The 20537-nt window shown below is 52.4% G+C and overlaps 2 protein-coding genes and 1 long non-coding RNA gene across 6 annotated transcripts; 1 reads left to right on the top strand and 2 right to left on the bottom strand.

Moving 5' to 3' along the window:
- Nucleotides 1-226: 226 nt before the first annotated feature.
- LOC119121714 lies at nucleotides 227-2425 on the bottom strand. Of its 2 annotated transcripts, none has more exons than XR_005097727.1 (3): nucleotides 1776-2425; nucleotides 604-698; nucleotides 227-536 (listed from the first exon to the last, which is right to left on the bottom strand). It is a non-coding gene; the product is annotated as an uncharacterized LOC119121714 (long non-coding RNA). The 2 variants fall into 2 exon arrangements; XR_005097728.1 differs by having other exon boundaries at nucleotides 604-695.
- An 849-nt stretch (nucleotides 2426-3274) lies between these two features.
- patj (PATJ crumbs cell polarity complex component) lies at nucleotides 3275-17159 on the bottom strand. 3 transcript variants are annotated; one of them, XM_037249300.1, is made up of 26 exons: nucleotides 17047-17158; nucleotides 14706-14947; nucleotides 13459-13593; nucleotides 13206-13342; nucleotides 12884-13082; nucleotides 12679-12807; nucleotides 12387-12614; nucleotides 12192-12294; nucleotides 12025-12113; nucleotides 11741-11873; nucleotides 11461-11544; nucleotides 10469-10530; nucleotides 9847-9903; nucleotides 9643-9777; nucleotides 9224-9382; nucleotides 8866-9069; nucleotides 6981-7190; nucleotides 5751-5927; nucleotides 5271-5298; nucleotides 5130-5187; nucleotides 4983-5060; nucleotides 4816-4887; nucleotides 4559-4736; nucleotides 4199-4309; nucleotides 3945-4070; nucleotides 3275-3528 (listed from the first exon to the last, which is right to left on the bottom strand). In XM_037249300.1, the coding sequence occupies exons 2-25, from the start codon at nucleotides 14934-14936 to the stop codon at nucleotides 3951-3953; spliced, it is 3117 nt and encodes a 1038-aa protein (XP_037105195.1). In that variant the 5' UTR covers nucleotides 14937-14947; nucleotides 17047-17158; the 3' UTR covers nucleotides 3275-3528; nucleotides 3945-3950. The 3 variants fall into 3 exon arrangements, with proteins under 3 accessions (XP_037105195.1, XP_037105193.1, XP_037105194.1); XM_037249298.1 differs by lacking the exon at nucleotides 13206-13342 and having other exon boundaries at nucleotides 4199-4417; nucleotides 11741-11945; nucleotides 12884-12991; nucleotides 17047-17159; XM_037249299.1 differs by lacking the exon at nucleotides 13206-13342 and having other exon boundaries at nucleotides 4199-4417; nucleotides 11741-11945; nucleotides 12893-12991; nucleotides 17047-17159.
- Nucleotides 17160-17291: 132 nt separating this feature from the next.
- On the top strand, nucleotides 17292-20148 carry tm2d1 (TM2 domain containing 1). The gene is made up of 6 exons (XM_037249578.1): nucleotides 17292-17467; nucleotides 18385-18458; nucleotides 18700-18808; nucleotides 18885-18976; nucleotides 19517-19590; nucleotides 19698-20148. The coding sequence occupies exons 1-6, from the start codon at nucleotides 17340-17342 to the stop codon at nucleotides 19806-19808; spliced, it is 588 nt and encodes a 195-aa protein (XP_037105473.1). The 5' UTR covers nucleotides 17292-17339; the 3' UTR covers nucleotides 19809-20148.
- Nucleotides 20149-20537: the final 389 nt, after the last annotated feature.

Genomic DNA, 20537 nt, shown 5'->3' with positions numbered 1-20537 from the left:
GGGGCTTCCTGTTGGCAAAGCCAGCCTGCTCACCATGACAGGTGTGATGATGTCATCGCTGCCGCAGAAGCCACGTTGCCTTTTCAATCATCGACAACCAAACCGTCAGCCGCACTATTGGGGCGCATGCGTGTACGTTGCCGTGGCAATGTCGTCGTTACCCGCAGCTCCGGCGCATTGCCGGGATCCCAGCCGTTTCTCTTGCGGATAACCTCGCTGTCGTCCTAATGTGGGCAATGTGAGAGGAGCTAAGTTGCATCTCATTGCGTCAGACAGCCCCCAAATTGAAACGCCTTCAACTCCAAAATGACCGTCTCTGATATTGTCTTCTTCCTAAGGCAGGCGGAGTGAGTCAGGGGGTGCAGCCATTCCGCAGGGCCCAGGGAGTCTCCTGAAGACGTTGGCGAGATGCTCTGATGGAAACGACACTTAAGCGTAGCGGTTGCTGTCGCCACGTTCCGTTGGGTGGCGATGGTTTTACCTTGGGGGTTGGCGGGAAGGGCGGGACTGCCATCTGCTGGACGCCGTCTCGGCTTCTGCAACGCGGGGTGATGTCATCAATGTCACAGCGAGGACGACTGACCGCCAAAAGGCGCTTGTTACCTGAGCAGAACCAGCTTGACTTTGGAAGCGGAGCTCTTGATGTGGGCCGAGGCGCTCTGATGGCTTCACCCATAAAGAACGTGATCGTTGACCTGCTGCCGAGAGAAAGCCATCAATTGTGTGTACGTGCAGGCGCACACACACAACGACACTCGTCAACACATGCTTGCATGCCCTAAAACAGTGGTCCCCAACCACCGGGCCGCGGACCGGTACCGGTCCGTGGGTCACTTGGTACCGGGCCGCCAAGCCACACAGAAAAAACAAAAAAAAAAAGTTTTAATCGACGATCAATTAATTCAGGTCAAGACGCTCGTCCCGGTCACGTGACATGTTTCCCCAGTCGAGCCCGCAAAGCTAGCAAAAATGAGTCAGTATTTATTTTGAAAAATATAAAAAAATTGGCGATTCTCTCCCAATTACATCCGTCGGTTCAGGTCAAGACGCTCGTCTCGGTCACGTGACATGTCACCTCAGTTGAGCCCGCGAAGCAAGCAAAAATGAGCAAGAAACAGAGATGTTTGGAAAGCTCCTTCGGAAAGGGAAAAAAGCCCAATGAGGAGACGGAAGAAGAAGAGGCTACGACTTCTAAGAAAAGGAAAGCTGCATTTAAAAGACTATGACGCGCCAAGCCCACTCTGCATAATATGTGGCGACAGGCTAGCTAACGAGGCAATGAAGCCCTCAAAACTGCTTCGGCACATGGAGACCAAGCATCCTGCATTAAAAGACAAACCTTAACCACTTCGGGTGTCATTGTCTCCGATTACGCCTAGATGGGACCGGCTCGTTTCTGAGAAACAAGCTCAGTGCTCCCACTAATTCAATGTAATGGTGAGTTTTATTTTAATGTCGTTTATACTTGTTTTTATGCCAGTCGTATCATTTTGTTTCATCGTATTCATATATTTATTATAAATGTATTATTTATTTATATAAATGTATTATTTAGTTATATAAATGTATTATTTATTTATATAAAGGCCGGTCCGCGAAAATATTTCTGACACGTAACCGGTCCGTGGCGCAAAAAAGGTTGGGGATCACTGCCCTAAAACACGCACACACTCAGTTTCTCAAACACAATATACACAGACACACGAATACGCACAAAATACGAAACACACAATCTTCTGTCTCGTGGGTCTTTCATCCCAGAGGTTCTTATTTACCTGACACATTTGGGAGGAATCCTTACTTTGATGACAGCATGATGCAACCTCTGCCACTTCCGTCTGAGATCAAAAAGCTCAGAGACTAAAAGTACGCATCACCTGACCAAAGCGTGTCACCTGGAGCAGCTGGTGGCCTACGCACACGCAGCCGTGGGTGGCGGCCACCCTACCCGGGCGGAGTCCCACCACAAAGACGCTGAGAGTGGCGCGGTCTCGGTTCCCGGTGAGGCTGAGCCCCAGAACGCTGCCCGCTTCCTTGTCCAGCTCCACGCGCAGCAGCTGCCCCCGCAGGTCGCCGAAGCAATCACGGCAAGACTCTGCACGCATGCAAAGTGCCCGCACGCTAACAGCCGCACAGTAAATCTTTCTGCAGGCGGTCTCTGGTCTCCCGTGAGGCGACCCGGCAACATCTGCTAGCGAGTCGGCCTCTTTCGGGCCTTTAGGCCATTGCGAGTGCGCCAAGTTCAGGCGGCCACATCGGCCCTCCACTGGACAGCACACAGCTTACAGCATAAAATTTTAATTTTTTGAAAAACCGGGCCACGTCGGAGGGTTTGATGGCCCGCTTGTGGCCCACGGACTGCGAGTTTGATTGTCCTGACTTGGAGCAGAAACGCACTGTCGAAAACACTACAGCCCGCGTGTCGATGAACATCGCAAACATGACTTGCCAGTTGCACATGCCACTTGCACACGCCACTTGCACTGACCTGCCATCGGCACGCTCCATGCTCCAGTCTAGCTTTACGTCCACCTAAGACTGCGTGCGTGGCACAGAGGGAGCAATGTCTCTGTAACCCCCCCCCCCCCACACACACACACACATCCCTTACCCACCCGCCAATCACACCAGTGTAGCTCAGCAGCAGCCCCAGCTGACTGCAGCACACAGCCACAACACGAGAAAAGGAAGAAGAAAAGGAAGGCGCAGACGGGCTGGGCCAAAGGGTCCCGGGCCCAAGGTGGGTCCCAGGCCCGGCGCCTTCGCTTTACATGTCCAATTTGACCAACGACTGAATTTGAAAGATGAAACTTGGAACACAGGAGGGCAGTGAGAAATGGAAGCACGAATGGAAGGAAGCAAAATAGAAAACAAGCCTGAGGGAGGGAAGGAAGGAAAAGGAAGGAAGAGAGGGAGGGAGGACGCAAAGAAGGAAGGAAGAGGAAAAAGAAAGTAAGGAAGGAAGGAAGGCAGGCACGGAGGGAGGGAGGGAGGGAGGGAGGGAGGGAGGGAGGGAGGGAGGGAGGCGGGCGGGCGGGCGGGCGGCCGGCCGGCCGGCAGGCAGGCAGGCAGGCAGGCAGGCAGGCAGGGAGGGAGGGAGGGAGGGAGGAATGAGGGAGGAAGCAGGGAGGGAGGAATGAGGGAGGAAGGGAGGGAGGGAGGAGTGGAGTAAAGAAGAGAACAAAGTGAGCCTCATTTAGTTGGCTTGCGTTCGGGCTGTCAGGCGCATCAACAGTCTGCTCCTCCTTTGCCAAAGTACGCATGAAGACCCAAGAACGGTGGCTGACATTCTTTTATTGCTCCTCAAAGGTCACGTGACGATTGAAACGCCTACGACAGCGATAAGGCTCAAGCGACAGCACCCGCTCCCTCATAAGTGCCGCAATTCAACCGACCGCAAGTGGAGCCTTTGCGAGCCCCACCCCCAAAGCCGCCCCAAAAGAACAAGATTGAGCACGTCATCGTCCGATTGCTCGATCGGTCCACTTTGCAAAGGGGGCACACGGGGGTGGGGCTTTCATATGAGGCCTGCAAAGAGAGAAAAAAACATTTTGAACACTTGGACGGCTGGCGCTCCCCCCAAAAAGCCAACTAATTTTTTTGTTTCACCTGTCAAAACAACACAATTCACAATTTCGACTTATCTTAGTCATTATCTTAATGACTTTTGTTTTGCAAACAGTGAAAAGGGGCCCGAATTTGGTTAGCCGATTTCGTCGCCCAATTATTTTCCCAAAGGGTTGCGCAATCTCAAGTATTGGAAATGGCTTCCGCTCTTTGACGGGGACGCTGGGAGGGTTTGCTTTTTCTTCCTGTTATTCACGTCATTCAATCATGATTGGTGCTCGCTCGTCCTTACTCGGGTTCGATGATTGAAATCATTGCAAGCGATGCAAGAAAAAGAATCAATCTCCTGAAAAGTGCATTGAACAACGCCGTCTGACCTTCATTCAGTTCATGCATTTGAAAGTTGGCTGACCTCGGGGGGCCGGCAGTGGCTCCTGCTCCAATAGGCCGGGGGGCCTGTAAGGGGGCGGCTCCCGCAGAGGAGGCGGGGCGTCTCTCGCTATCTGTGCACACACACAAACAAAAAGCACAGAGTTGACCTTTGTGTTCACGGATGCATGCAGACCTGGCAATCTGGATCAGTGCCATCCTTCCAGAGCTGACTTGCGACCTTATGGCCACACGCACGTACCCGCGGCTTCGCCGACAGACTCTGGACGATGAAGACCACGGGACTGGTGGCTGATTTGATGGCGTCGACCGCCTCTTGGTGCGTGGCGCTTCGGAGATCCAAACCCGAGACCTGCCCGCACGTTAAGCAGCTGTTAGAGCAAGCCTGGTGGGATGTCCGACCAAGAGATAGAGCGGCCTGAGGGTCGGATTGGGTCGGATTGTGTTGGTTGCTCGGCGGCTGTCGTGGCGCAGGGAAGGAAGAGAAGAAAAAGGCTAAAGGTGAGAGAAAAAGAGAGATGAAGAACACTCAAGAAAAAAAGACTAAAGTAGACAGCAAAAGGAAAGCGAGGCAGCGGAGCGGCTGTGTGCGGTTTGGTACCTGCAGGATCTTGTCTCCAGTCTTGAGGGCGCGCGTGGCGTGGGCGGGGCTTCCACGCAGGACCTGCTTGATGAAGATTCCCTTCAGTTCTTCTCCGTTCCTCAGTTGCTTGATAACGTGATGGCCGCCCACGATGCTCAGGCCCAGCAACTCGCCCTCCTTGGCGCACACCTCCACCCTACGTGCTCGCACGCACATTACCTGCGTCACCCAAAGCCACATCCAACGTGGGACAAGAAAGAGGGGGCAGCCTTCACCTGCGGGGGGGGTCCCAGTGACTGAGCCGAGGAGTTTCCTCACCCTCGCCCTCTTCGCGCTCCGGAAGCCCCCTACAAACGCAGGCATGGACGCATACACGCACGCGGGCACGCAGGCACTGAGCAACATGACACGCGGTCACGGCGAGACTCCCGGCGTGAGTCACCTGCGCACTCTTCTGGTGATGGAAAATCCTCTGTAACTCCGCCTCCTCCGCTTCTCCATGTCAATCATCCCACGAGACCTGCGAGGACAATCACGAGTGACGATGGGCGGGCACTTGCTAAAGCCGACGGCAAGGAGGAAGACTCACTCGGCGTCCATCGAGTTGACTTCCGAGTCTGCTTCCGCCTCTGTGTCGTCGTGCTGGCCTGGCACACACGCAGGCGAGTCGCACATTGAGTTTGCGCGCGAGGGCAATGTATCAAAGTGAAAGAAGGATCAAGCGCGTCACCGAGAAGTTGCCCGTCTTCTGTCTGAGTCTGAAAAGGAAACACAAGCGGCCCATTAATTGGGACGACGACAGAATCGTGTGCTGGACGGTGGCGTCCGTTTTGCGGCTTGCCTTTCACCGGCTGATTTTTTTGGCACTTGGGTGGCCTGCTGAGGAAACCTCGCAGCTGCGGTTAGAGTTAGCGTAAGGCGGCGGCGTGACTTTTGCGGCCGAAATCTGCGCTCTGCCCTTTTCCTTGCCTGCCCTGCACTCGAGTGACCGCTGCGCTAGCTAGCTGCTCGCAAACTCGCAATGCAAAATAACAGATGGAGGAGAAGAAAATAAAACTCAGGGAAGAAACAGAAGAAAAGATCTAAACAAAGACATACGGCAAGACCAAAGTCAGGAAAGAAAAGTCTCATTTGTGTGATAGATGGAAGGAAATAAGAGCAAAGGTGCGGTAGGCTGCCAAGTGAGCATGTGTGAAATGTTGCCACTGGCCTGCTGAGCGGCGGCTGACGATGACGACGCCGTCTCGGTCACTGCCTCATCTTCGTCCACCGCCATCTCTCTGCCCTCCTCCTCTGGGTCAGAGGTCAGAGTTGGCGGATGGCCAGCAGTCCCGCCAAGGTCTACCCGCTCCTCCACTCGCGCTTGGCCAAAGTTGTGGGCCGAAACCTGCGGGGAGGTCATGTGAGCAACGTTGAAGGCAGCCAGCCGGAAGGCAGACGCGCACGCTTGCTGTTAGGGCCGTTTGTTCCCGCGCACGCCTTAATAACACTCATGGCTCTCTATGGTGCCAACGCCACCCTCGTCGGTGGCTTTCACGGTGGTTTGGAGAGCAACTTTGATCATTTTTAATTTGTCCAAAAGGTTTGTTGGAGCTTGGTTAGAGCCACATGTGTGTGGAAGTGACCGATCCGACCTCACACCGTCACACTTTTTGTGGAATCTTGCAGCATTGCTGTGCAACATGTGAAGGAAGCTAACAAACGTCATGCTACACAACCACTTCCTGCAATGACCTAATACTGCGGTAGTCATGGACCAGGATAGCAAGCACATAGCCCCAACACCCCACTTAAGAACGCCGCAATGTCGTAGAGCTGATGGAGCACTCTGCCGCGTCCCGACATCTCGCTGACTCGGCAACAGCGCGCAGAGGACAAGGAGGACAGACGAGGGGGATGAAGACCAAGAAGAGGAGGAGGGAGAAAAAAAGAAAAAGGCAGTTTGACGGAAGGTGACAAGGACACAGGAATGGGCGAGGACCACTTCAGGATCGGAACCTCAATGGTGAGGTTCGAAAGACGACGGCGAAGGACAGAAATGAAAGCGCGAAGAAAAAAGGAAAGCAATAAGGAAGTGAAATGAAGTCAGTATAGGAGGAAGAAAAAATGCAACAAGGAGCAAAGAAGGAGAGCTGGAAAAGGGAAGAAAGGACAAGAAAAAAGGAGGACCAAAAGGGAGGAAAGAAAAGGAAAAAAGGATCGTGCAGAAGGAATGAAAATATCAAACTAAAACGGAAGTTGGAAAAGGAAAAGTGGGACAGAAAAAGAAGGATTAAACGAGGAAGGAAGCAAAGTAAAAGAAAGCAGGACGGAGAAAAAAAGGAAAGGAGGACAAAAGGGGAAGAATAGTCAAGCGGGGAACAGCAAAACAAAAAGAGCATCTTGGGAATGGAAGAGGAAGAGGAGGAAGGAGATGGACGCCGAAGCCCGAACGGCTCACCGCGAGGGGTTTGCACACGCCTAGCCGCACGGCGCCAGGGGGCGCTCCCTTGAGGACGCGCACGGCTTGCTCCAGGCTCAAGCCCTCCAGACGGACGCCGTTGACGGAGACCAGCTGGTCGCCGGGAAGCAGTGCGCCGGCGCGCTGGGCCACACCGCCCTCCGCCAGTGAGCGGATCACCATCACGCAGCCGCCTGGGTCCAAAGGATCCTGCAAAGACAACAGCCGTGAGGGCGCAGAGCTTCCATCCCACGAGCGGTCCGAGCCCAGGTCGAGCTGGAAAACCGGCTGCCACTCCTCAAGATCAAAGCCGACGACGGGCTCCCACCGCATTGAACACTGCAAAGGCGGTGGCACAAGACCAACAGGGGGAGACAGAGACCGTTCAACATCAGCCCGCTTCAGAGAGGAAATCATCAAGGGTCTCTCTCACGTACAAAACGTTGAATGCCAAGAGTGAGTCGAAAGGCGCTACTCTCCTTCATATTGCCATACGTGTCACGGGAAGACTCTGTTAATGTTGTGGCAGACCAAATGCTTGCCGGCTTTGGGCGGCGGCCTGAGTGGCCCGTCACCTCTTGGCCGCTTCTCCTTATGACAAAGTGTCAAAAACAGCTCGACAACAAATGCTTTTATTTTCCTCAGGAACAGCGCTGCGATTTTAACTGGGGACCCATCCGATAAATAGCATGTCTTGAGAAATTACTGTCAAAAGATATTTTGGAATATCAAATAACAGAACGTGCAGGCAGGGCCCAACTAGGGCAACGTGGATTTTTGACAGGGGCCGTAGCCCCTCGGCCGCGTCGTAGCGCCATCCCCGTTTTCTGCGAAACAACAAGAGAAATTGGCCGTGGTCGCTTGGGGATCATATTATCATGTTGTGGAGATTGAGGCGTTAATGCGCGACATTTATGAGGAGAATGAAAGTTAACCAGGGAAGATTTCCACTTCAGCACTGGGCAAAGCAAAATGAAGCGATTGCTTCCAGAGAAGAGTCCGTTCACTCTGTCACCTCAAGAGGGAACGAATCAAAAGAGACCGTTTGCTTCAAAGGTAAATATCCGACAACCGCTTTGTCTCGCGGGCACTCACAAGTTTGGCGGCCAAGTATAAGGTGGAGGCAGCGAGCGGAGCCAGCCGGCGCCAAACTTTCGGCAGGGTGAAAGGGCAACGTGGAATCGAAGGTCAAGGCAGACGGCGGGCATCACGCACGCACACGACGCTGGCCGGGCTGCGCTTGGCTCGGCGTGCAAGCTTTTTGTATTTTTGGAGGCGGCGAGATGGCCACAGGTGATGACGCTCCGCCTACTGGAGCTTCTTCATCATTTTGGGAAGGCAACTTTCTGCAAGAGCTTTTGCACGCCAAAACTATTCCAAGCTATGTGGACTGGGGCTTTGTTTTGCACGCAAACGCACTTGTTCTTAGCCTGCTCCTAAAACACGCGTCCATGCACAGATGTGTGCGGCCAACGTTGACGGGGCACTGCACGACACAAACATTGGCAACATGTGGCGGGTCATCAATCACTGCTCTGTCATTTGTAAAAAATATTTGATTTGGAATATTTGGAGCCCAACAGGGTCTCTAAACCATTGATGGATCTTCAATTTGATAACTAAAAGGAAAAGAGGACACAGAGCGTATGAAAGTCTCCGCTGACGTTTCGATCTCGATCAGGAAGCCCCCCAGGCGGGCGGTGCACAAAGACCACCCGGGACTTCACCTGGAGTTCGCTCCGCCCCCTTAGTTTGGGGAAGGAGGGTGGAGGAGGAGTGGCGGGGTCTCGGAGGTGAAACAATGCCTCAAGACAAAGAGCTGAGAATGTGCGGTCGGGGGGGTATCGTGGGAGTGCATAGTGATGTTGAGTGGCGGCGCACTTACCTGATAGTCCAGAATGCTGAAGCCCAGGCCTCCTGCGGCCTCTTTGTGGAGCTCCAACACCTCCACCTCAGAAGACCACAGGGCCAGCTCGACACGTTCCTTCTCTTGGTCAGTGACTTCACCTGGCTCCTGCTCCTTCCTGAGCTCGGACAGCACGGCTGACACCTTCCGGCACATCGCATGATCATCCGCCAAAATGTGACACTGATATGAATAGATTTTTTTGGAGCACAGGAAAAAGCAAACGGCAAGGACATTGTTCCAAACAACTTTGGCTTGCCCCAAACAAGCTAAATTGAAAATGGTTGGTGGCCCGGGCACTAATTTCAAATGATAGCCAAGAAAAACGTTGACGTACATTTTTCAGGCCGCATCCGTGTCCTTCCGACTCTTTTTCTCCTTCGCATTCGGACAAAGGCGGCCGTCGGCAGCAGACCAGCGTGAAAGGTGGGGGCACCTCTTTGAGGAAGGAGACCACCTCCCGACGAGACTTTCCGCAAAGCTGCGTGTCGTTCACCTGCAACGTTAACATTAGCACAGGTGCAACAGAGGCTGCCATCTTGAGATTAAAAGCAGAAGGCTCGCGTGTCGTCCCGACGGTCAGAACGCGCATGAAATCCCATTTTTGCGAGACCGGATTCCGTGTTCAATTTGAACGGGATGTAGCATCTCAGTCCAAACACACAAATTCGTCTCGACTGTCCGTGGCGCTGCACACTTGGCAAGCCTCCAGGGTAGCTACAGCAACCTGTAAGGTGGCTAGATGGTGTGGCTCACCTGGAGGAGCTCATCTTCGGGTCTCAGAACGCCGACTTTGTCCATGGGGCCTCCGGGCAGCACGCAGGAGACATAATGATGGCCTTCGAATGAGTCCAACTCCACGCCCAGGCGAAGCGTGTGTACGGGATGGAGCTGCACGTAAACGCGACGCGTCACGTCACGCTGCCGGCGGGAGGAAATCAGACGATGTGCGCTCGTCACCTTGGAGGAGCTCTGCAGCTGGACGTCGTCCTCAATCACAGGATGCAACTTGATCACCTGAAGAAGTGCGCCCACACACATCCAAGTCTCAACTGGTGTGCATAGATCATAGAATCCACAGCTCAACGATTGTCGCCTGGAGCACCATTGACCAATATACTTGGCAATGTTTTTTAATGGGGAGAATCTGGTGCCACTCTGCTTGTAAATTTCAAGCTCCGAAACGGGTTTATGGCACATGACAGACAGAGCGCATTAAAGAAATAAATAACCAAATAGTCAATCAATAAAACAAACAGACAAACAAACAGACAAACAAAGAGACAAACAAACAAACAAACAAACAAATAAATAAATAAATAAACAGACAAACAAATAAATTAATTAATTAATAAATAAGAGCCACACTGGTCACAGCTAGAAAATTGGCCCAGTTTAGGCATTTGCAATTGTTCAGCCGGAGTATCCGTGGCACCAGTTTGCAGAAGTGTCTCATGCCGCTACGGCCATCAAAGACAACTGCACACATTATTTTGCAGTCAAGCATTTGGAAAAAAAAATTTCCATCATATGTCCAAAATTATGCCCGTGAAAAGAAAAAAACACAGCTGCTTTGTCTCACCAGTACTTGATAGTTTGGACCCAGATTCCGCTGCCACTTGGTCTTCAGAGTCAGCTCAGCAGCTGCACAAACACACATGCAAAACCACATACAAATTGGCAAATAAAACACGCATGCACATTTTTGGGTGTCGTATCAAGCGTCGTCTCAGTGGCCTAGTGGTAGTGTGTCCGCCCTGAGACTGGAAGGTTGTGGGTTCAAACCCCAGCCGGGTCATACCAAAGACTATAAAAATGGGACCCATTTCCTCCCTGCTTGGCACTAAGCATGAAGGGGTGGAATTGGGGGGTTATATCACCAAATGATTCCCGAGCGCGGCACCGCTGCTGCTCACTGCTCCCCTCTCCCCTAGGGGATGGATGAAAATCACACGGGGTTGGTTAAAAGCAGAGGACAAATTTCACCACACCCAGATGTGTGTGTGACGGTCATTGGGACTTTTTTTTTTTACTTTAAGGTGAGTGGCGGTTGCTATGGGAACTTGGGTGTCAAGCTGGTGTCTGTCGACTGCTGAGCTCACCGCAAGAAAATAAAAAGAGATGGCAGCGCTTTAGATTAAATTAGCATTGCTAAACGCGGCCAGGCTGTCATTAATCTTTGGCGTTGAGAAGAATAAAAATGCTCGTACATCTGCACCGAGCCACGCACTAATGGCTAGCTAGCTCACGCCAAACTAGGGATAGAAATACACACAAGCCTTCTGCCGGCAACAAACTGAAATGGAATCTCTCGCTCGTGAGTCAGCATATTTTGTTGCGCTGCTGCAATGTGTAGTGAGTCTCTAGGTGGCGCACCTCTGGACTTGGCCACCATAGTGCCAGAGAAGACTGAGGAGTTTTATTGAGACAAAAGTAGTGCTTTGCTACTTTCGCCTGGCTTTTGGGAGGGACAGGTGTCAGAACAAAGAAAGCGGACCGACTGCCAAACATTCTTGTGTGTGTTTGTTTTATTTTGCGTGCGTGTTAGCATATGATGCGTGTGCGTTTGCTCACCGCTGCTCGTACTGTGTGTATCCAAATGCGTAGTGTGAGTCTTGAACTCCAGTGACCTGGGCAGTGACCCACAAGAAGATTCCACTGAGACACACACATCAGAAATGACATTTAGACACCAATATACTAAGAACACACGCACACACACATTCTGTAAACAAATGTAGAGGGATAACACAAACAAATGAGCCTCACACAAAGTTCAAAACACACAAGTAAAAAACACACACATTGGCAATGACACAAAGCAAGGTTAAGGAAACAGCGGGCAATGAGAGACCTGCGTTGGGGGACCTTTGGAAGGCGGCGGTGTTGTTCTTGCGGACCAGCGTGAGGAGCACGGTGCGGCCCGTCCGCTTCATGACCTCCACAACTTCCCTGTTGGTCAGACCGTGGAGGCTGACGCCATCCAACTGAACGGGCACAAGTTGAATTCCGTTTGCATGCGTCATCGTGCGGCCGTTTTGAGGCGGTCCCGCAACAAGCTGTTACGAGGCGCCACCACACGGCCATGAGGGCGGCACTTCCCAAACGACGATGATGTGCCGGCGGAGCTCTTCTTACAGCAATGAGTCGGTCTTGAACCCTTATGTTCCCGCTGTGATGGGCGGCGCTGCCCGGAACCACGTGCTTGATGAACACGCCCACCGCATCTGTCAGGAAGAGATGGACCCGGACGCTAATGTTACCGACGCCTCGTGTGAGGTCAGCTTTTTCAAAGTTTTTTTTACCTTGACTGCTGAGGGGGTTGTGTCCGATGATGGAGATTCCGAGGCTTTGTCCGTCTTTCTTGGTGAGCGCAACCTCATGGATCTCGTAGCCATCCAGGTTGGGCTGAAACGCACAAATGGGAAGCAAGAGAAGGAACGACCGAGCTTGCCGAGTAAGAATGAGGAGTCAAGAAGTAGGAAGCAGCGCCCGCTTACCATACCGCTGCTCCGGCACTGAAGAAGCCGCATGGGAGCAACCGACACAGGGGCAGAGTCAGGCGGCGGCGGGGCTTTGGTTCTCCGAGCGCCCCGGTCCCTGGCAACTCGCAAGCTCACGTGACTCCCGCATCCCTGCAGCACCTGGACCACCTCATCGCTGCCAAGCCCGTTGGTGGGCGTGGCCCCGACGCGAAGGATGCGGTCGCCCGTGCGTAGACGCCCGTCCTGAGTGACGGGAAGAGTGGGGGCTAGAAGAGGATGAGCGCAGAAGAGAGCGCTGCGGACGTACCCTGTCAGCGGCACCGCCCTCGACGAGCGTCCGGACCACCACGCCGCCGGTCTTCCCGCCCACAATACCGAAGCCCAAACCCGAACCGTCGTTGAGCAGCTGGATCTCCTCCACCTCGGCCCTCTCAGCCTTGGAGGGGGTCACGTCCGTTTGTCATAAGAGAGATCACGGCGATCGGGTGTTATGCGACGACGGCGCGTATTACGGCGTTTACGTCGTTAGCGGTGGCCGGTGGCGACAATGACGCCAGTGGCAGCATGTCCGTTGGGGGGTGGTCCCTGGCGACCGTCAAGTCCACCGTGCGGCCGGGCAGCTGCAGCAAAGCCAGCGCCTGATGCTGACTCACGCCCACCTCCAAGGGGCGGCCGTTTATCACCAATATCTGATCACGCAGCCGCCCGTCCCTGCTGACCCGCATGCAGCGCATGCAATGCTGTTAATCACGTGCGTGTCCCGAGACGTGCTGCCTACCCTTCTGTTTTTGAGACGTGACGCTGCGACTACTTGAATGGAAGGCTGAACGTCACCTGTCAGCGACGCTCCCGGGCTGGATGTGCTTGACGAAGGCGTCGGGACGGCCACTTCCTGGGTGGAGGCCTGTCACGCTGAAACCCAAACCCCCCGCGGCCGGACGCGTCAGACTCACGCGCTCACTGGGCCGACCCTGACGTTGGGACCCGACACACACAAGCACGCACAAACAAACACACAATCGCACCCACAAGTTGATTTGTTTTTGTCACACACCCAGGTTGAGAGTTTGCGTGGTCGCCTACTCACCGCAGCGGCAGCCACGATCCACCGGTGCAGGCTGTCGGGCGAGGGCGGGGCACCAAGGGCAAGCGGGGCCTCCAGGGCGTGTGGGGCAGGGGAAAGGCTGACGCTGCGGCCGCTCTCCTCCGGTGGCGTACTCAACTGGACAGTGCAAAAGGAAGGAAGGAAGGAAGGAAGGAAGGAAGGAAGGAAGGAAGGAAGGAAGGAAGGAAGGAAGGAAGGAAGGAAGGAAGGAAGGAAGGAAGGAAGGAAGGAAGGAAGGCGTTACACCACAAGGGCAGGTGGTCACGATTCAAATCGCCTTTTATCAATGATCCATGGAGAGTCGCTCGCGCCTCACAGAGGATAAAGAATCCACACCACTATAGCCCCAAGAAGGGCTGAATGTTGTTGCAGTCAATGTTTGCATTATCTTGCAGTGCAGCAAGGGTTCAGATTACACAAACACGCATTAACAGACACTTGTGCGCATTCGCGCACGCACAGACACTTGTGCGCATTCGCGCACGCACAGACACACGCACACAGACACACGCACGCACGCACGCACGCACGCACGCACGCATGCACACACAATCACAGTGTGCGTGTGGCAGTTGCAGTCACAAGCGCGTGTAAAAATCAATGCCTCGCTTACAGCTAATGTATGAATGACCTTTCCTCTCACTTTGCGTCGTCGGGCGGGCGGGCCGTTTGTCAAAGCGGGACGGTGGATATTAAAGTGTGATTGATCGGCGCCGGGGAGGCCGACCATAAATAAAACGCCGCCGACGCCTTCATAGACTTACGGTACGTCGAGTGGCTGACACTCGTCGCGACCTTGGCGCCACTTACAATATGAAGCCCGCTTGCCAGCCCGCCCGCCATTATCTTAATTTGGACGCGCCCTTGTTTATGGGCCCGCGCCCGATACGCTTAGACGCCCCTTGGCAACGTGGCAAAGTGACGTCACACAACGTGGGCGCTCGTCGTGTGGAATCGCCACGCCACGTAACGGCCCTGATGTACGAATGATCCGACTTTGGAGTTTTAGGAGGCATGTGCCATCTATTTTCTTTTTTGTTTTGCCTTGATTTGCGAGTAAGAAATTGAGACACGTGCATTGTCCGTGAAGGATGGCGGCGAACCCACTTCGACTCAACAACTTTGGGTTGCTTTCATAAGACGCTCCATGCTAACAATGCTAAACAAGCGTAGTAACGCACACACACAGTGTGGTCAGTGTGGTGTCATCGATGGGTGCGGGTACGCACCTGCTCCTTGAGGTGGGCGACGGCGCGCTGCAGAGCGAGCACGTGCACAAAGAGCGGACTGTCCAGCGTGTCCTGGAGTGCCGCCACGCGGCCCAGGTGTCGCCGCCACTCATCCTTCTGGGCCAGCTTGGCCCGCAGACGCTCCAGGGCTGCCGACGCCCGCCGACGCTCGCCGGGCGACATCGGTTGGAACGTCGGCCGGACTTGACTCGGGCCGGCCTCGTCCGGCATTCCGCGCCGCCCTGAGAGAAAACTTGAAATTAACATAGGGTGACCAGGCGTCCTCTTTTTTCCGGACATGTCCTACTTTTGAGGCCTAAAAAAATGTCCGGGGGATTTTCAAAATTGTCTGGGTTTTGTTGGACTGCCTCAAACATAATACATATCTACAGTACATTGTCAATAGAATTCCCACTCCGTTCCATTTCACTCAGTTCCAGGTTTTTTTTTGTATCGTTCGCAAATAAGTCACGCCCTTCTCCTCAAATCTAGTCACTTTGCTGCGAAGTAGGGTGGGCTGGCCAGTCTACACCAAATGTTTACAAGCAATGTTGAAACGAAAACGCACATTCACGGAGGTGTTGAAAATAAAAATTCCCGTGCTTTCGCCAGGGTATTGATCCTTGTGAAGCTGAGTGCTTGACATGCAAGGCAGGCACTTACGTGTCGTTGGCAAATAAAGGTGCCAACGCAACCCGCAAGAGGACTGAAGAGGAGCCCTTTTTTCTTCTTCAAATGCTGCACCGATGGCCGCATTTCTTTTATCTTTTTTTTCTTAGTGTACCACTATAAAGGCGGCTCGGTGGCGCACTGGCTAGCACATCCGCCTCACAGTACGGAGGGTGCGGGTTCGATTCCACCTCCGGCCCTCCCTGTGTGGAGTTTGCATGTTCTCCCCGTGTCCGTGTGGGTTTTCTCCGGGCCCTCCGGTTTCCTCCCACATCCCCAAAAACATGCTTGGTAGGCTGATTGAGCGCTCCAAATTGCCCCTAGGTGTGAGTGCGTGTGCGGATGGTTGTTCGTCTCTGTGTGCCCTGCGATTGGCTGGTGTCCCCCGCCTACTGCCCGATGACAGCTGGGATAGGCTCCAGCAAGCCTGCGACCCCCGTGGGGATACAGCGGTACAGAAAATGGATGGATGTACCGCTATAAATCTAACAAAATGTCAGTGTACACATACATATGTTTTTGTTAGTGTAAATATGTTTTTGCTATTGTATATATCAGTGGCGTAGCCAGGAATCTTTCCAGTAGGGGCGCGTGCCCACAGGAAAAAAAATCGAACATCACCCACGCCGTTCGCTGATCGCTAAAACAACATCCGGGTCCGGGAGGCAAACGGTGAATGGATAACATCGCGCACATAGAATATCGCAAGCACATTCGCGCAAGACCGAAAGAAAAAAACGGCATGAAAATGAAGAATCGAAAAAGCTCGATTTTTTTCAACCGGGGCGCAGGGAGTCCTAACCGGGGCGCCGCCCCGGCTCGCCCCGGCTTGGCTACGCCACTGGTATATAGTTGTTTTCTGTTATTCGGGCCAATAAATGCAATTGCTATACAGACACCATGTGATTTGTGTCATAACATGATACAAATGACCCCCCCCCCCCCCAAAAAAAACATAATGACCCCGCCCCCTCTTTTTCAGAAACCCAAATCTGGTCACCCTAAATTAACACTAACATTCTATGATTCAGAACGGTTTTTTTTGCGAGTTTGATAGCAATGTGCTTTCGCCCAAACAATGACGTGCACTTTTCAACAAAGAAAGCGCGCACGCCGCCCAGGTTCACCATCACGGAAGTGAAAACTGGGAAGGTCGACTGGTGGCAAGCAGGGCTGAGTGGCCAAAAGATTTAACTTCATAGTGCTCGTCATCATCAAAAGTCCACTGTAGTGCATAGTTTATACTCGACTGTATTGATTGCATTTACTGTATCGTCTTTTATGTTTATTTTCTTCTTTTTTTTTTTTAGATGGGCGGGGTCACTACAAATCAGCAGGTGCAAAAAAAGCCCCCACGACATGGACTAAATTCACAAGAAAACACAACGCGAACAAACAAAGTTATCAATTCGGGCAATGTGTTCACTGGTGTGAAAGGTGGAAAGGAAAGAAAGCGAAGTTAGTGTCGTCTCCCAACTACGTAAGCAAGCCGCTAGCATGCGAACTCTCTCAAGCCCTCTCTCGACGCACCGGCCCCCACCCCCCAAAATTCTCCGACTCGTTTCGTGTTTTTCTCTGTAGGCACTCGCGCTACCTGGCCATTCAGACAACATTGAAGAGAAACGACGAGTCATTTCAGAATATTTAGATTTGGAAATGATGTGAAACTTACTTGAAGCGGCTTCACTTGGACGACAATATCACTTTAAATGCTGCATTCAACTGCTGTGGGAAACACCGCAACCTTTCCAAATCCACAACAACGCCATGACACGCGTTGATTCCCCCCCCCCCCCCCCCCCCCCAATTTGTATAATAATGGGAAACATTATCATTTGGCTCGAACTTTCAGAGACATTTGGTCACTTGTTAGTTTGAAATGTTTTGAAATGTTGCCCGTGAAGAGGGAAAAGGCTTTTTTCCCTCGTAGCCTTGAAGGCGGCGCTTGGTGACATCACAGCCGCCATGTCGCGGTGTTTGTGCTCAGGCTTGTGGACAATTTTGTTGTTTTTCTTGTGCTGTGCGTCTTTTCGGCGGACGATTGTCGCGACGGCGGAGGAGGCGGGCAGCTGCCACAACCTGAGACTCGGTCAATATCCTTGCCTTGACTCGCGCTCCTCGTCTGGATGTGAAGCTATTGCTAAGGGCGAGCAGATCACTAGATCACTTCGCTGCCGGTTGTAAGCAGACAAAAATAGACAAAAAGAAAACAAAAAATGTCGCGGTGCTTTAGTGTGACTGGGCGTCAACTGATGAGCGTAATAATAGTATAGAAGGAATGGAAGGTGATCAACAATCTGGAAGTATCAAACCTGTTTATCTGATCTAAAAGGATAGGAGTGCCATTCATTGTGATGTGACATCATGTTTGCATTCTGTGCTGGAAACTTTCAATACCCTTCGCTGTGACATCACGCGTCATTTCCGAGTAAGAAACGAATGTCAACGAACAAAAAGAAAAAAAGCATGTCAATAAATATGGCATTTAAATTGGGTTGACTTAAAACAGTGGCCTTTTTCCTCTACCAGTGAAGTTTGAATTTGGGAAGACGACGACAAAAATGAGATCACAGAAGACTGTGCAGTAGATGGAAAAGCTCGGTCCTGGTCGATGTCATCAAAAGGCTAGGATACAAGCATCGGTCTGGCTGAGTGTTGATTTTCTTTGGGTCTGCCTGAGCTGTAATAAATAATGAAAATCCACAGCATACATCAAAGATGATTCAAGTTCTGTTTTGATTCATAAAATTCATCAGAAAATTGGCAAACAGCAAAAAACTAATCAATCTGTTTTCATAGAGGACGACAGAAATCAGCCTTGCCAGTATTTAGACATTTTAAATTTAAACTAGGTCTCTGACGATTAGTTGTCGAGTAATCGATGAATTGTGGTGCCTCTCTCAGAAGGTCCAGTTCATGTTATGCCACCGAGCAAGCTGTGTAACGATGATTTTAATTTTTGATATCATGGGCTGTAAAGTCCTGAAAAATGTTCCTTGACTGCGCAGACATATTTGTGTATAGATCCCAAGATCGACGAGGTCACTCAGGAGCCGCAAAACTGTCATGATGCCAGCACCTGGGGTCGGTGGCGCCCGCACACGCTCGCCATTTTTTACGGGACGCCTCGTTGCTGCAGAGCGCGCCCGAGAGGTCGCGCACTCCCGACTTTCTAACGAGAGCGTGTGTGTGTGTGTGTGTGTGTGTGTGTGTGTGTGTGTGTGTGTGTGTGTGTGTGTGTGTGTGTGTGTGTGTGTGTGTGTGTGTGTGTGTGTGTGTGTGTGTGTGTGTGTGTGTGTGTGTGTGTGTGTGTGTGTGTGTGTAGTGGAGTGTCTTCCAGCTCCAAACGTCACCTGCCGACTTTCCAACGGGACGCAATTTCGCTTCAGCGGGGAGGAGGTGGGCTTTAATAAAACCATTCCCTGTAGGAACGTGTGAGTACACGCACACACAAGAGGCCAAGCGCAAGCGGTCGGAAGACTCGAGCCAACGCGACTTTCGTGCTTTCAGGAGCGGCTACTCGTACAAAGTGGCTGTGGCCTTGTCACTTTTCCTGGGCTGGCTGGGTGCCGACCGCTTCTACCTGGGCTATCCCGCACTCGGTACGCACACTTGGCCTGACGCATCGGGCACATATTTTGATCTTGATTTCATATGATTTATTTCCCCAAAATCCTCATTCTATTTTTTGGGCTTTTTGGTTATTCTTTTCTTTAAAAAAAAACAGAGGCAACTAAAGCATGACTTCCAAGGCAAGACGGTTTATTGATGACTGCCATTGTAATTGATGAATTACTCGCCACTTGGGTTTGCAGTCTCTTTTTCTGCCATGCGAGCGCTCAAGTCGCAAATCCGATTGCCGACAAACGTGCGGCTTGATCGCTTCAACTTTTCATGCTTCATAAAACAATCTTACGGAAACGTGCGGGCTGACACGGTAGAAATAAATCCAAAAACATCGTATCAAAAAAAGCTGCTTGTGCGTGACAAAGCTTTTGGGTTTTTGCAGTGTCAATTGCAATTCCATTCATTGTCGGGCGGCAGGAGCGACGCGCTTGCACGAGTCCCACTCGCCACGCCGAATCGGTCCGCGCATGAAAAAATGCAGCGCCGTGTGAAACGCTTTGTTGCATTTGCCTCAGGCGTGCTCAAGTTCTGCACAGTGGGTTTCTGCGGTATCGGCACGCTGGTGGACTTCATCCTCATCGCCGTGCAGGTCAGTGGAGGCCGGCCCGCACCTTCGCCCACTATGTTCGCTTCACATGCTAACAGCTGCGCGGACGTTAGCACGCTGACTCGTGTGTGCCGTGCGTTGCCATTCAGATAGTGGGGCCGGCGGACGGCTCCGACTACATCGTGGACTACTACGGGGCCCGCCTCAGCCGCCTGGCCATCAGCGAGCACACGTACAGGAAGCCGCACCTGGCCCCGTGACGCCAAAGTGAGCCGCAACTGCAGTGTTTGCAGCAGCATCGGCGGGCGCGTCGGCTCTGCGCTCTTCATGCCCTTTTTGCTTCATCTGGCTGCTCGGCGTGTGACATCGCAGCGCTACATCCATTCTCCACGGCGACCACTCTGACGAATGACAGCGTGACGACCAACGCAGTCGGCGCGTTTGTTTTTTCTTAGCTTGCATGGCAGCGTTGAAATTTTCGCCGCACAAGGAAGGTGCTTGAAGCATCGCCATTGACAACAGAAGGATGCCACGTTGGACCCATGACACAAGTACATTGTCGTTGTCAAGTCTGTCAATAAAGTTGTTTTGTCGGAAAGACGTCCAAGTCCAGTCTATCGGTGGCGAGAAGGGCTCACGCCAGAACCGAGCAACGTCTCGGCTGGCCGCCGACGGCCGCGCATTTTGATACGATCCTGGGAAAAAATTAGCCTGAGGCGCGCCGTGTTCAGAGGTGTCACGATTTGCAACGCATGCCATGACATCGCTCATTCGCCGGGGGCGGGTCAGATTCCTCACAGTGAGAAGCCGACAAAGACCAGCGTCTCCTTAGCCACTTGGCAGTGGCATTTTCCCCGAAATATGTTCAACTCAAACGTGTTTGCCTCGCTGAGTCACTACATCGTCATCTTTTGACCAAAAGAGAAAATAAGGGATTATACATCTACTTTTAACATTTTTGATTTATGTGATTATCATTCATAAACGAA

The sequence above is a fragment of the Syngnathus acus genome, chromosome 4 (assembly GCF_901709675.1).
Source record: "Syngnathus acus chromosome 4, fSynAcu1.2, whole genome shotgun sequence".
NCBI lineage: Eukaryota > Metazoa > Chordata > Actinopteri > Syngnathiformes > Syngnathidae > Syngnathus > Syngnathus acus.
The sequence above is the reverse complement of the archived record's forward strand: the minus strand, read 5'-3'. Positions and strand labels throughout refer to the sequence as shown.

Excerpts from the sequence above, each read along its gene's own strand:
- patj (XM_037249300.1), bottom strand. The coding sequence starts at position 14,936 with ATGCCGGACGAGGCCGGCCCGAGTCAAGTCCGGCCGACGTTCCAACCG. Across the intron at positions 12,295-12,386 it reads AGTGCCGGAGCAGCGGTATG|CCCAACCTGGATGGCTACGA; the intron begins GTAAGCGGGCGC and ends TGTGCGTTTCAG. Across the intron at positions 9,383-9,642 it reads CCGAAGATGAGCTCCTCCAG|GTGAACGACACGCAGCTTTG; the intron begins GTGAGCCACACC and ends TTAACGTTGCAG.
- tm2d1 (XM_037249578.1), top strand. The coding sequence starts at position 17,340 with ATGTCGCGGTGTTTGTGCTCAGGCTTGTGGACAATTTTGTTGTTTTTC. Across the intron at positions 17,468-18,384 it reads CACAACCTGAGACTCGGTCA|ATATTTGTGTATAGATCCCA; the intron begins ATATCCTTGCCT and ends GACTGCGCAGAC. Across the intron at positions 18,809-18,884 it reads ACCATTCCCTGTAGGAACGT|GAGCGGCTACTCGTACAAAG; the intron begins GTGAGTACACGC and ends TCGTGCTTTCAG.